Source organism: Ailuropoda melanoleuca, chromosome 8 (genome assembly GCF_002007445.2).
Source record: "Ailuropoda melanoleuca isolate Jingjing chromosome 8, ASM200744v2, whole genome shotgun sequence".
NCBI classification, from domain to species: Eukaryota; Metazoa; Chordata; class Mammalia; order Carnivora; family Ursidae; genus Ailuropoda; species Ailuropoda melanoleuca.
In genome coordinates, this window is record NC_048225.1 from 97,615,165 (window position 1) to 97,631,072 (window position 15,908).

Here is a 15,908-nt window from a genome sequence, read left to right on the forward strand (position 1 = left end):
TTTGGTAAAATGTTTTTCTTCTTTCCTTTATTAGATCCCTCATATGCTAGATTCCATGTCTCTCATTTTCGTGGTTACACTCCCACTTTCATGGAGCTTATCTTTTAGAATCTTCCTGAGAAAGGAGCATGAAAGCTGAAATTTTAAATTTCTGAATCTCCGCAAATATTTGTCCGCCCCCCCCAACATTTGATTGATGGTTTAGCTGGGCACAGAATTCTAATTTAGAAATTATTTTCCTTCAGGATTTCTAAGGCATTTTTCTAATATCCCCTAGCTTTCAATATTTGTTGATAAATCAAATGTTACTCTGATTTCTGATGCTTTGTAAATGAGGTGTTCCCTGTCCTGCTTCAGGGAAACGATGTGCTTCGCTGTGGATCTATTTTTTAATTCTTTGTGTAAGGCACTTAGCAGAAAATTNATCCCACAACGCCGGGATCACGCCCTGAGCCGAAGGCAGACGCTTAACCGCTGTGCCACCGAGGCGCCCCCAATTTTTATATTTCTGTCATAATTTCAAGTTCCTTCTCCCTCCTCTCCTTGCCTCCTTTATCCCCACCCCATTTCCTTTCTTATTTTGAAACTCCTTCTTGGCTGGTCCTTTATTCCCCTATTGTTTCTACCTCTCACTTCCAATCTCTTAGTATTTTTTTCTAGTGTCTGATAGATTCTCCTCTTTATTATCTTTCAATCATTCAACTGGACTTTTTATTTCTACCACTGTATTTTTTTCTTTGTGTAGTTTTTTTTATTATTATTATGTTCAATTAGCCAGCATATACTACATCATTAGTTTTTGATGTGGTGTTCAACGATTCATTAGTTGCGTATTAACACCCAGCGCTCACCACCACACGTGCCCTCCTTAATACCCATCACTGGGTTACCCCTTCTCCCCACCCCCCTCCCTTCTGTAATCCTCAGTTTGGTTCCTGGAGTCTAGAGTCTCTCATGGTTTGTCTCCCTCTCTGATTTCTTCCCATTAAGTTTTCCCTCCCTTCCCCTGTGGTCCTCTGCGCTATTCCTTATGTTTCACATATGAGTGAAACCATATGATAATTGTCTTTCTCTGCTTGACTTATTATAAGTCAAGCAGAGAAAGCCAATTATCGTCAAGCAGAGAAAGACATCTACCACCGTATTTTTAATTTTAAATACTTCTTTTGTTCTCTAGTTTAATAAACACCTATACTTATTTCATTGCTGCAATATCCTTTCTTAACTCTTGAATGTATTAATGCTCAAATTTTCATAAATTGTTGTCCACTCCTTAAATTGTCTTTGTCTCTTCCAAGTTACTTAAAAAAATTTTTTTGTGCATTTTGATCTTAATGTTTTATCTTAGAGGTTGTCCTCTATGTGGCAATCTGATACAATCTGTTCATATTTAATAAAGAGGTATTATTGTTCCTAAGCTGATTAATGGGTACAAGGATGTTTGTTTCTCATTATTCTTTAGAGTGTAATTGTAATATAACTTAAAGTATAATTAAAGGACAGTAATGCCCTATATACATATATATATATATTTCATAAATACTCTTACGCATGTGTTTGTTGAAAAAGAGCTATTTGAAAGCACTTTTATTTCATGCTACAGAGCTTTCTAGCTTACTAAGATTTATTCTCCAGTGACTGGGCTGGCTCATTTCAATAGGTGATACCCAATATCAGCACCTGTAAATATTTTCTCTCAGGCTGGTCAAGAGAAATAATTGTTTCCTGCTTGGGGAGTAAATCTGGCTGCTGGCATTTTTAGAACTGAATTGAAAATGAGGTTGGGGAGTGTCTCACAATTCTTTATGTAGATATTCACTTCATCCCCCTGTTATCAGACAGACCCAACCACTCCCACTAGTTGTTTGTGCCTTTGAATCCCCTTCATGCGAGAAGGGCAGTCACGTAGTTTCCTGGGGTGAAAGATGGGATATATGACAACCTAACTGTGCTTTTGGTAAATTTTCCAAACAACCTCTCCATTTTCAGCCCCACTTGAGTACCTGGAACCTCTAATTCCTGAAAGTTTTGTGGGTTCTACGGCATGAACTCTCTTGCTTCTAGGTTTCTGTCACCTGGGGTTTTGCTGATTCTGGTAAGCTAAGTCTACTACAACTCACCCATCTGCAGCCTAGCCTCCCTTTATGTATGAGTGTATGTACATGGGTATTTATTGCTGTCCCCTCAGCCTCTCTTCTAGCTCTTGTGAATATGACACTTTCATCCCTTTTTGTCCTTTTTTCTAGGACTGGTTTTTTTTGTCTGATTTATTGAGGTATAATTTACATACAATTAAATTAACCCAATTTCAGTGGCAAATGCCTATGGCCAATAACTATTACACAATCATGACACAGAATGTTTCCATAAAAACTCCTTCCTGCCCCTTTACAGTTAGTTGCCTTCACTCATCTCCATTTCCTGGTGACCACTAAGCTGCTTTCCATCATTATAACTTTGTCTTCTCTAGAATGTCATAAAATTGAATCATACAGCTGATAGTCTTTGTGCCTGGTTTCTCTTAATTAACATAATACTTTAAAGATTCCTCCATGTTGTTCGCTGGGTCAGTAATTTGTCCATTTTATTCTTGAGTAATAGCCCAATGTGTGATATATTAAAATTTATTTCCCAACTGATGAATATTTGGATTTTTTCCAGTGTTGGGCATTATGAATAAAGGCACTATGAATTTTGCAAGCAAGTTCTTGTGTGGACATTATGTTTTCATTTTCTTGGGGGAAATATCTAGGTGTGGAATTGCTGAATAAGTGTATGTTTAAATTAATAAGACACTTGGAAACTGTTTTCCAAGGTGGCTGCGCCATTTTGCATTCCCATCAGCCATGTATAAGATATTTGACTGATACAGCAGTACAACAACAGGAAAAGTCGTCTTTTTTAAGGTATGATGCATTACTAAAGATAAAAAGGATATTTTTTGAATCTATGAGTGTCAAACCAGCAGGACGATATAACCATTTTAAATTTCTATGAACATAAGAATATAGCTTCAGAATATAGAAGTGAAAATTGTCAGAACTAAAAGAAACAGAAAATTCATATTCACTATAGGAGATTTCAATGCATCAATCTCAATGAAGAGAAATAGAAAAAACCCCAATGCTATAGAAGTTCAGAATAACACAGTTAACAATTTGATATAATTGATTTTTATAGATTTTTCATAGGTCAAAGAAGAAATCACCATGAAAATTAGAAAAAATTTTTATTTGAATGATACTGAAAATAAATTTATAAGAAACAAAGTAAAGCTGTACTTACACAGAAATTTTTAGTCCTGAGTTAATAAATTAGAAATAACTGAAAGAGTAAATAGCAATTAAACCCAAAGCAAGTAGAATTAAGAAAATAAAAAGGCAAAAGCAGAAATCTAGGATAGAAAACAAAGACACTGTACAGAAACTATACAAAGTCAAAGGCCAACATTTGAAAACACTAATACAACTAGTAACATGTAGACAAGAATGATTAGTTGCAGGAGGGCATGAAGGAGACTTCCATTTTCTCCACTTCCTGTCCATACAATACCTAGTATTGCCAATTTTTGTCATTTGGCCATTCTAGATATTGTTTTTTTAATTTGTTTTCCTAATAATAAATGATGTTGAGCATTTTTCAATATGCTTATTTGCTATCCCTTTATGACTTTCATGGAATTTTGGAAAGGAAGAGAATTAAACATTTATGTGAATATCACCATGTTTATATAAGAAACTCTACCCAGTAAGTATCCTAACTTCTAAAATAATCTAGTAAAGAGAAATGGACTTTAGAATCAGACAAACCAGAGGTTCAAATCCTACCTCTTTGACACTATGCAAATGACTTAGTCTTTACAAAACTTAGCTTTCCATCTGTAAAATGCTTTACACAAATATTATAAGAAATCCATTTTAAAAGTTGCATTGGAAGGGCCTTGGGTATAAATGTTAATTTACTTTGCTGTCTTTCCACACAAATGCTTCATTTCATGGCATAAATGATAATGCTTGATTATTAAAGGAAGGAAAAAACCATCACCATCATCACTAACAAAACAAAAATAAATGGAAAACCTAAATTCATAAATGCTGTTGATGGTGAAGAGGGCAACTATAGTATTTAATTGAATTTTCTGTTTGGACACAAGAACTTAAAATGCTGCCAAAAGTTTGAACTTATTTAAATATTTCTGCATATTCGTCCCATTTGCTGCCCCACACCCTCTCATGCTTTTATTATGGACAGAGAATGCCAATATCTCCCTTGCTTTAGTTCTCTTTTGCAAATACTATCCTTCCTTCACTCGCATTCATTGAAAAAGACATCTCAAGTACCTTTTCTTCATTGAGACTTTTCCTGGTAACACTTTTCCTGGCCCCTGTGATTGCACAGCCCCCTTCCATGTTTCTGTTGTGACACTTTCCCCCTTCCTTCAGATGATAAGTATGTATTGAGTACCTGCAATGAGACAGGTGATGTTGTGGACCCAGGAAATACAGAGATACAAGGTCTCCTTTCCTCCACCGAGTTAACATTCTAATGAGAAAACAGAAAACAAACAAGCATATACACAAAAAAATAACAGCATATAGAGCATAACAAATAAAACTTAGAAAAGGAGTTCAGAGAAAGCTCTCAGGAAGTGACACTGGAGCTAAGACTTCACATGTGAAGATGTGATAGGAAAGCCAGCATCTGAAAACAAAAAACCAAAAAAACCAAAAAAAAAAAAAACAAACCTAAAGTATAAGGATGATTAGTTGAGTTTTCTCATAGGGAGTAGAAAACGTTTGCTCTCTGAACAACCTTCCTGATAATATAGAAGCATATGTTAACTTTCTATGCGTAGGCACTAGAGGAAAATTTTTGGCTTCCAGGAAGACTCCATAGAAGATAATTACGAAAATCTTCTCAATCTTGTATGATGCATCAATTAGTCACTTGTTTTCAGTATCTTCCCATTACCCTGTTGGTGGCCACACGGTGTTATGAGAACCACCTCTCTTTTTGCAGGAAGAGAGGGAAAGGATTTATCATGACATATTTCTCAAAATTTACACACTATTTTCTTCTGACAATAGTTGATTTATGTCTCATGTCCTAAGAGCAAACTCTCCATTTTGTACCTTTTTTATTACAAGCCTGTACTGTTGCCCGCTACTATATTTATGAGCAATATTGTGAGAAAGGAAGTAAAAATAGAGAATGATATAGTAGATGAAACCACATGCAAGACAGTGTTTTGTGGGATAATACACTTGAGTTGACAAATCATAAAGCTTCTCCGTATATGTGATTAAGAAAATAACAATGCTGTGATCATAATGTATGTATATTTGGGAGAAACTTCTATACATACAAATATCAAAAGAGTTTAGCAAAAAAATTAAAGAATTATTATTTTTCTGTTGGTTATTATTCCAATTAGAATTTCAAAAATGTATCCCTAGAATAGAGTTGCTTTTAGAAAAACGAATTCCATACATTTTACTACATCTATTTCCTTGCAGAGGGATTTAATGTGTCATCTGTAAGATGTACATAATAACACTGCGTTGTTGTGAGGATTAGAAATAATATCTGTGAAATACCTGGCAAGCTTAGTACAAGGAGTAGAGCTTCAACAAATAGTTGGTATTTTATTTTGTTTTGATATTTTCATTTTTCTATGCTTTTTAAAGAACATAAATGGTAATTATAATAAAGCAGTCATAAACCAAGTTGTAACATTCACTTAAATATTAGTTTCAGTTAGACTATATTCAGAGAAATTTGGTATCTCATTTCCCGGTATGCTCCAAAATCCTCCATGAGAGAATGTGAATTTCAAAAATTAATGTGCATAGGACAATTTAATTGTTGCTTCAATTCACCCCATTGCTCAATGGCATTTGGCCCTGAGAAAGGGAAGTGGAGAAGCAAAGAATCTCAAACCAGCTATTTTTGTTTCTTATTAGCAACTACATGAAAAGATTTGACAAATCACCATTAATGAAAAACCTCATCATTAAACATCATCTGATAAAGGTCATCAAAAGAATGCAGCCAACTGTATTTTATTAATGAGTCTGAGATGGCATAGGAGCAGAAAGATCTTTAATTTTATCCTTAGCTATTTATTTATTTGTAAACTTCATCCCGATATTTTTTTATTTCCCTGTAGGTTCCTTTTGCAATAAAAATGATACCAGGTGCCTCTCAAATTCTTGTCAAAACAATTCTACATGCAATGATCATCCAAAAGACAACAAGTGCCATTGTTCAGATGCGGCCATCAATTTGGACAAAGACTGTGACAACGTGAAAGATCCATGCTTCTCCAATCCCTGTCAAGAAAATGCCACTTGTGTGAACACCCCAGGAGAAAGGAGCTTTCTCTGCAAATGTCCTCCTGGTTTTAGTGGGACAACCTGTGAAACTGCCATTGTTTTCTGTGGCACAAACGCCTGCCAACACGGAGGTGTTTGCCATCAGGACCCTCTTCACCCTGTCTGCATCTGCCCTGATGGATATGCTGGAAGGTTCTGTGAAAAGGATCTTGATGAGTGTGCGTCCAGCCCTTGCCACAATGGGGCCGTATGCCAGGATGGAATCAGTGGCTATTCCTGCTTCTGTGTCCCAGGATATCAAGGCAGGCACTGTGACCTGGAAGTGGATGAATGTGTCTCAGATCCCTGTAAGAATGAAGCTACATGTCTCAATGAGATAGGAAGATACACTTGTATTTGTCCCCGCAATTATTCTGGTAAGTGTTACGCATTTAAAGACCAGAGAATGTAATTAGCTCCCCCCCCCCATTTTTTTAATATGACAGAAGCAGAGGTGACTTTTTAGGTCTCATCCAATTGCTTATGAAAATGGTCTTTAGAAAGCTTCCTAAACCATGAAAAGTCCTAAATGTTTGCCAGTTGTCACTGTTGTTGTTTATTTTTATAAATTCTGTTCACTGTGTCTTTTTTTAAATTACGTTCAGTTAGCCACTGTATAGTACATCATTAGTTTCTGATGTCTTGTGCAACAATTCATTAGTTACGTGTAACACCCAGTGCACACTGTTGTTTTAAATGGAACCCTTTCATCATTTAAATCTTGGATTCAGTCTAGAAGTAGTGGGCTCTATGGGGCCTCGCTTTCCAGGTCAGGGCCCTTCAAATTTCCTCATGAGAAGGTGTCTTTTGTCCTAGCTAAAGCGTGCCTGCGAATGCCCAACGTCTGCTTCTGCAGCCTGCTGGGAAGGCAGGCCATGGACTGGATAGACATTAGTGGGTTCTAAAGTGCAAGCAACAGATCAATGATAGCAAGGCTGATGGAGCATGGTAAATAAGATAAACCACAATTTTATTAGTAAAGAAGTCACTTTTTTAAAATAAAGAAGTCACTTCTGTAATAGTAGTACCTCCTATCTACTCACAAAGTCTCTGTTGACATGGTATTTGAGTACAGAGTAGCAAGCTGGTCATTCATTCACTAAAAGGGTGCATGCTATTTATTATTCTCCTGCTCAGTGTCTATGCTCCCCATCCTCCTGAACCAGTTACCCAGTTAGGTAATTTCTTCATGGTGACCATCCTTCTTGCATTGCTTCAATCTTTGGATTCTCTACAGGAAGGGGGCAACTCATGTAATCTATGTTTTCTCACATTCATTCATCCTAACCTGCTCGCCACTTTCCTGTGCTTCCTGTCACATCAGTGTGACATTATTCACATCTGAATGCCACTTTTCCCTTATCTCTTGCCACTTTTGTAATCTCCTGTGGTATCTGGCTTTCAACTTACCTTCTTCTCTCAACCCTTTCACACTTACTTCTTTGTCTTGTCATTCTTTTCCCAGTATGTTAAGCAATGTAATTATTTGGTAAGTACTTCTCTTCAAAATTTATAACAGAACCCTCCAATATCATCTTGCTAATATTACACATTCTGGAAATATCTCTTTTATAAAATTGCTATATCCCTAGTTGTTCTGGCATGAAATTGGCTCCCTTGCCCTCAATCTTCACCTACAAACAATCTTCAAAATCTATTTGGACATCCAAGATGTCTTCCAAATTGAGCTTCTCCATTCTCTAACCGGTGCCTTGGCTCATGTCCTCATCATCTTGCGTATACTTACTACATACTCCTAAACTCTACCTCCAGCCTCTAGCTTCTTCACGTTGTTCTGAACGGTGTGCCTCTGAAATAATCCCTCTAAAATAGATCTGATTGTGCCATTCCTTCTGGAGAATCTTGAGAGCTTCCCACCACACAGAATAATTTTAACAACCCATTGAAAACCCTCCACAATTTGTCCCTTACACATTAGTCATATCTCTACAACCTCTTCCACCAAAGCACTCCCTGTCCCTGAATTGTCTTCATTTTGGCTTCAAGCGGTTTCCCTCCCTCTGGGATGTCCTTCCTCAATTCAATGTCTACTCTGTGAAGTTCTGTACTTTCAGTACTTTGTTCACCTCTTGTCTAACTCAGGAAGCACTTCATGTCTGCTGAAATAATACTTTCAAGCTGCTGTAGTAATTTATTACCTCCATCGTGGTTTGCGCCTCTATTAAAGAACTCTGTCCTATTCTTCAGATATCTGTGTTTTTGTCTCCTCTCACTGAAGTGTTGGTTCCTAAAGGACAGAAATCATGTCTTCTATTTATTCTTTAATCTATCAATATTTTGGGGGTATATATTATATGTCAGTCATTGTATTAAGAGGAGGCACTATTCCCAAGGTGCCCAGCATAGTGAATAATGGCTCCTTAATAAACTGTTTCTGAATTGTTCTAAATGCCTAAATTCTTCCATATATTTCTGGGCACCCTTTGTGGTAATGAAACTGAGGTAAATAGATATTAGAGTTTACCTCCTCCATGTATAAGTTATGATGGTAGAATGATATGTTAAGTGGAAAATTATTTTATTATTGATTGCCTTCAACTACCAATATTAAGCTAAAAGTTATGAGGAACAGTGAAGGGGCTTATGAAACAGTACTGACACATGAAAACCTCCTTGTTATGTGCCAAATCATCATATCTATTGTTTAAAATTGAGTCATGGCAATTCAATTTCAGTTTTTAAAATTTTTGAGTAAAAATAAGAGATAAATTTTTGTGGGGTTGGTGTGGGATTGCTTTTGTTTACAATGGACACATTTAACAACCATTATGGTTTATTAAGATAGTACATTTTATTTCCTGCTGCTAGTACAATACTGTGAACGGTGGCTAAAAGAAACAGACATGACATTGGAGAAATGTTTCAGCCCTATTAGCTACAATGTTCTGACATAGTCTTATAATTGCAAAACACAGCTTGAAAAATGGTGTTTTACAATATATGTGTTTTTATTTTTTTACGTTTCAATTAATTGGATTATAATGAATCCTTTCAGTGGTATAAATTTAGGCATAAAAGACGTCAAGGGTATATTCCAAATGTAGTAAAGCACCTCTATTATCAGGCATTTTACTCTACAATGAATTAATTTATACTGTGGATATACTGTATCCCTGCTGGGCCCAATGAAAATCAATGCCTTTTTCTCACCGTAACGTTAGCTCAAAGCCCACAATGAGGACACTTCCCCCGCTTGAACCTTGGTATAACAGAGTTGTTCCCTATTTGACTATGTCCTTCTCTTGTTTTCTAAGAAATCAGCTAAATTTTATTATTTTAGCTCTGCTGACATGAATATAACTTGCTTACAGTGTTTAAATGACACTCATCAGGCAGTAAGAATCATGTCTGTTATTAGCTAGTTAGGCTCATTCGGACACAAAGGTGCGATTTTAGGCTTGATCACCAATCTCCACAAGTAAAACAGCCTGCATTCTGGGAGCTCATCAGTGGTTCCCAGCCCTGACTAGACATTAGCCATTACCCAGAGAGATCTGAAACAGAGATGCCAGACTCTACCTTCAGAGAGTCAAATTTAATTGATGATTCTAATGTATAGCTAGGGCTGGGAGCCAGAAATCAGGCTTATGTGACCATCATTTAGAAGATTCTCTTGCAATATCCCATCATTTAGACCCACAAGGAGGCTTGCTTACCTCGGTACCATTCCCTGGCTACCAGTGCTTGTGGCAATTAATGAGAAGCCCAAAGAAGGTCTATAGGACCAAGGCCAATTAATGAGAAACCCAAAGAAGGTCTACAGGACCAAGGGAAAAGCCAGAGCTGGGAAGGGAAGAAAAAGACTATTAGTAATCAGCATGGATGCGTAGACATTCTGGCTCAACCTAGACCTCCCAATGAATCCTGGAAGCTATTACAATAACCTAGCTGCTGTGTGCTACATCCAAATTTAGAGGCTCATAAAGAACCTGGCTTACAGGAAAAAGCCTGTGCTCCTCAGAGCAGCAAAGTAAGAAAACGTAATAAATTTTAAAAGACAGAGAGGCAGGAGAGGAAAAAGAGCGGTAGCACATGGAGAGAGGGTTCACACTGCGGGAATCCTGCTCTGTGCACTCCACTGCGCTTCCTAAGTGGTGATTCATGAACTGCAGAAATAGGTTCAGAGAGAGCCACTGAAGATGCTGGTGAGAATATGCCAGGCATAAGCAAAAACTCCAATTTAAGCTGAAAGTAAACAGTTGCAAACTTCTTTAATGAAAAGAATATTAGCCTTGAGCATGTGACTGCTTTTAGTTCAAGCTTATGCAATGCATCATTCTTTCACTGAGGTCTTTCTTAATATTAGCAGATTGATGAATGAACATTTTCACATTAAGATGCCTGAAATATGAGAAAAATGGGGCCACAAGAGGGCAGGAAAAGGGCAATCAGATGCATGATGAAGCAAAACACTGTAGGAAAAGATCTTATTTCCTCTATTATAAAATAGGTCTTTGGCATAACATAATCTTGTGGAAAATAAGAAAAAATACCCACTTCATCAAATTTACTTATTGATTATAAGATGCATCTTTATTTCAGAAATGAAAACATATGAAAAAAATTCATTTTAAATTCAAGAAAATGTGTTAGTGTATGGAGACTAGTTAGAAGACTAGTTGGCACATGGAGACTAGTTAGTTAGAAAGCCACTGCAATACCAGGGGTAAGACATTAGGACCTGGCCTGGAAGACGGACTGTAGGGATGAAGGTGACGGTAGGTGTAGGGTTCACTAAGAAGAAGACTCACTTGCCATTTATTAAAGCCAGAATATTCCCAAACTTATTATACCCAAGAAAAACTTGAAATCTCTAATATGAGAAATAAGAATGCATTAAAAGTTCAATTTCCATTTCCAACTTAATACACTTATCTCTATCAGTGGTTCTCGAAGTTTAGCATGCATCAGGCTCACCCAGAGACCTTATTAAAATACAGTTTCTGATTTAGTAGATTTGTGGTAGGGTCTGTGCATTCATAACAAGTTCCCATGTGATACCGATGCTGATGCTGCTGGTGGGGGGACCACACTTTGAGAAACCACTGATGTAGACAATAACGTGGATTTTCATGTGACAACACAAAGTAGTGTGTGAGCGTGTGTGTGTGTGTGTGTGTGTGTGTGTGTAGTATTTATTGATAGTAACAGTTCTGGATAAATGATATGACTAAAAACAAATATCTGTTAAATTCATTCAGTTGTTAATTTTGTCAATACACTCACGTATGTATATACATTGAGCTAGGCATTGTTATAAGCTCTGTAAAAATGAGAATAAAGAAAGGTGATGAAAAAGTCCTCTTAACATTCTAGAGGGAAGAGATAGACATGTATAAAATAAGTAATAAATGAAATATATAGTGGGTTAAGTGGTGATAAATACAGTGGAGAAAAGTAAAAGTCAAACAAAAAGGGGGAATTAGGAATTAACTTTAAGCTGAATGAGTAAGGAAGGGCTTACTAAGAAGGTAACACATGAATCAAGTTCTAGAGAGGTAAGGAAGGCAGTCAGGCAAATATCTTGTGGAATAGCATTCAAGGCAAAGGGACAGCAGATGCAAAGGCCCCGAGGTCAAGAGTACTGGAATGTTTGAGAAGCAGCAATGAAGTTGATATGACTGGAGTGCACTGAACAAAGAGAAGGAGACATAATAGACTACTGGGGCTTGTGCGCCATTGTAAGGACTTTGGCTCTTGCTCTTAATAAGATGGGAAGTTGTTGGATAGCTGTGAGCAGAGGACTGAAATGATTTGACTCACATTTTAAGAAAATCACTCTCCTTATTATGTTGAGGATATACCAAAGCATGTGGTTAAGGTAGAACTAGGTGCCCAATAATACAATAACCCAAGTCAATAGACTATTATTAAATGGGAAAAAGCAAAAGAAAAGCATCAAGCTTTAACAACACCTTTTTCCTCCTTTAAAATTTAAGAATTAACACAGAAGTATCATGGATCATGCAAACAAAATGTGAGCACGCCTTTCCTGACCTTCTCTCTATTGCCCTCTGGTGGGAGGTCTAGATTATGCAGGACAGGTCTACCCTTCAGAATAGTTCCAGCGACAATGTGGTTTTCCTTACTAGTTTATATCAACTACATTGCCATACAGTCTTTCACATGCACACCTGAAACTTAGTCTACCTCTCTGCATTACATGGTTACTCATTTATAATTTCCTATCAGACCTTCTTCTGTTAATAATTTTTTAAGTTCTTTTCTGTGCTCTCTCCAGTAGTCCTCATCCATTCTGATAAATAAGACGAACAGGTATGATGTCACCAACTCTGACGCCACTATTACAATGGCATTTATCAAAAGCATAATTTGAATTTTGGTCAATGTGGAGATTTGAATCTAGGCTTAATGTTCCATCTTTTCTAAATATATTTTTGATCAACTAAATCACTTTTCTAATATCATTTTTCTATGACAAATCATATAGATAATTTAATGGTCATGAACATAATTTGGGGAAATAAAAGTATTATATATTATAAAATCTAAGCTTATTACATGAGAAAAATTGTTATTACCATTATGATTACCATTATTACTGTAAGTTTTTTACTGATTACTGATTTACTGATTACTGATTTACTGATTAAAGTTTTTCCATAAACTTAATACATAATACAAAGTTAATACATAAACCATTTGATAAGTTTAAATCAACTTATTGGGAATAATTATTAATAGTCCATATTTATATAGATATACAATATGTAAGACATGAGTTTAAAGAACATTTAAATATTGTTTCTGTGAGCATCAGCCAAAATACCTCACATTTCATTCACCATCTACATATGCCCATAACAAATATCTTTCACACCCAAAAGGCAAATAATGTGTGCCAGCCAAAAAAGAATATTTGAATTTCACAAACTGTATCTTCATGGCATCAAAGGAAAACGATTGTTTTTCTATATACTCTTAACTATGAAATTGATCATTTTTTGTAACGTCCTGTAAAAAAACTAAACACTTGTTCAGGCCTTTGCTCAGAACGAGAGCCATGTGAACTACTTTCATGAAGAAATGAAGTTGCTGGCTTTCGCCAAATGTTTGTTGAATGAGTGAACAAAATAACACATATTATCCACTCAGCAAATATTTATGACATATGGCCCTGGACATTGTGCCAGACCGTGGAGACATAAAGATGACTAAGACAAAATTTATCCCCAACAAAATACTCACAGTTTATTCTGGGAGGAGGCGTGCAAACAAAACTCACAGTCACTCACTGAGCAGAACGCTGAGGAGCACAGAGAAAGGAGCTGATGACATGGCTTAGGGTCAGGAAGATCTTCATAGAACAAGTGGCCTACGAGCAGAGCAAAAATGCATTTCTTTCAGGACGTTGAACTGAAACTTATGTCTTCTGACTACATTTATTAGAATTATTGTATAAGTAATAATGAGCTGAATAGCAAGGGGGGAAGGAATGCAGAGGTTTTAGAAAGGGGTGAATGTCTCTTCTGTCATCTTGGATTTGACACCTGGTTTGTGGTTTAGCGAGTAGTTGTGTATGGCACTCTCCATTTTAAACTCCCTGAGTACTTCTAGTGACTTCCTAGCTATCAGCAAGGTGTGTGTGCAGGTCTGAGTGAGAAGGGGATGAGCTAAAATACATATAGTAATATGAAGTATGGGTGGAATGGAAAGACTGTGGAATTTGAAAGCAGAAGCCAGGGCTTCCAGTCCCACCATTGATGTGTTCTAGTGGTTTCTAGTGGTTTGACACTGATAAATAGTTCGGAGCTTCTGGGTCCTCATTCTAACATGCAGGCATAATATCACTGAATTCTCAGGGTCATGGTGATGATGAAATGATTTGCTGAAAGTTTTTCCATAAACTATGAAGCCGTAAAAATCCTGGTTGTCACTAATTTAATATCTTCAAATTTTTCTGCTAGCTTTTAACAATATTTACCTATACTTTTTACGGGTATCCTTTTCTTACACTGAATTGCTTTCTGTTTTGAATATATTAGAACCATACTCAGGGATAAATTACTGAGGTCATAATCTCTGTGCTCTATTTACAAGTTTAAACTGGAAAATTATGATATGTGTAGGCAAGAATTTATTCTCTGAAGCTGCCATATCATAAAACAAAGGATTTAGAAATGTATTAGTATTATAACATTTCAAATATTCAGGAGTAACAATTATCCTAATGATCAGACACAAGAAAGATATTTGTTATGATTAAAACATTATAATTACAGAAGTGTGAAATGTATGTATAACATTGGCATATTTACTATAAAATGCAAATATTACAATTTTCCTATTATCTTCCCAAGAAACTCACAAAATTAAGCAAGATAGAAACCATTTATAAAAGTGGAGTGTTTTTCAAACATTGCATCTTGGAGACTTGGAAATGGGTTACTCCAAATGAAACTTTATATATATTTTACCAATTTTACAGATTAACAGTATACATACACATACATATTAAACACAGGCAATAGACTGAGGAAGTCATGCATGTTAATTAAGAATATAATATTTTAATATCAAATAACGTCTTTGTACATGTTACGATATTTATGAGAGGAGTAAAGTGGGAGGAAGAGCATACGGACAGACTTTGAGAAGAAGGAAGGAAGGGTGAGTTTGTTAGTACTGGGAGAAGCAGTAGGGCGTGGGGGAGTAGAATATTTAATATTTCCACAGACAACCGTACTCCTGAAAGAATCGTTAGATTCAAGTAAGCCCAAGAATGCACTCCCTCTTCTCTGCTCTTAGGGCTGACCAACAGGAGCCAGTCTTTCTATCCCTAGAACGAGCTCTAGCCTCCATGATTTTTCTAGAAAGATGAGAATACTGCAATAGTGTCAAGGACATTCACTTGCACCGATGGTAGAAGGAGTAGATGGGAGGACAAATACGATAAGGACTAAGAAAACCAGCAAAAAACAAGTTTAAGATTGAAAGCAGTGGTTATTCCAGTTATGTCTCGCTGTGAAAGCAAATCCTATCGAAACGAAAAAGATTTCCATTATCTGTAATGACAAAATAATAAAATCAGTCATTCATAAAGAAAGCAGCACATACGGCACACGAGCGTGTCTTGCCATGAAGAGGACCCGGAGACTGGGGAGAGTTCGAGGGTCGTGGAGACACAAGGCCACCGCCCAGCTGCAGGCCCCACGTACCCAATGGCGCCTAGTTCCGCAAGGGCAAGCGTGGGGGACCTGAGTGCCTGGTCAGGAGCGGTGCGCAGGTCTGGGGAGCCCTGGGCGCCGGCGTGGCTCCTGCGGTGAGCCGTCCGCAGAGATGACTGCGCATGCGGGACCTGCTCCGCGCTCTGTAGCAAGTGGGAATCCCGCCCAGCCCAGGTCCTGCTCTGCGCCCGCACGGGATCAGGGGAGGCCGGGTCCCTAGCCTGGACTCTTGCGGGAAGGCGGACATCTGGCTACGTTCAGGCCTGTACCTACAGAAGGGACCCTGACTTCCAGTTATGTAAGGAACTCTGAAGCCAGTTATGTA

At 37.1% G+C, this 15,908-nt stretch overlaps 1 protein-coding gene across 2 annotated transcripts in view; it reads left to right on the plus strand.

Moving 5' to 3' along the window:
• CRB1 (crumbs cell polarity complex component 1) overlaps positions 1-15,908 on the plus strand; it is a 201,495-nt gene that overhangs the window by 49,845 nt on the left and 135,742 nt on the right. For both annotated transcript variants that reach the window (XM_034666977.1, XM_034666978.1), the window contains exon 2: positions 6,170-6,751. In XM_034666977.1, coding sequence (XP_034522868.1) covers positions 6,170-6,751 — 582 coding nt within the window. The remainder of the gene's footprint in view (positions 1-6,169; positions 6,752-15,908) is intronic.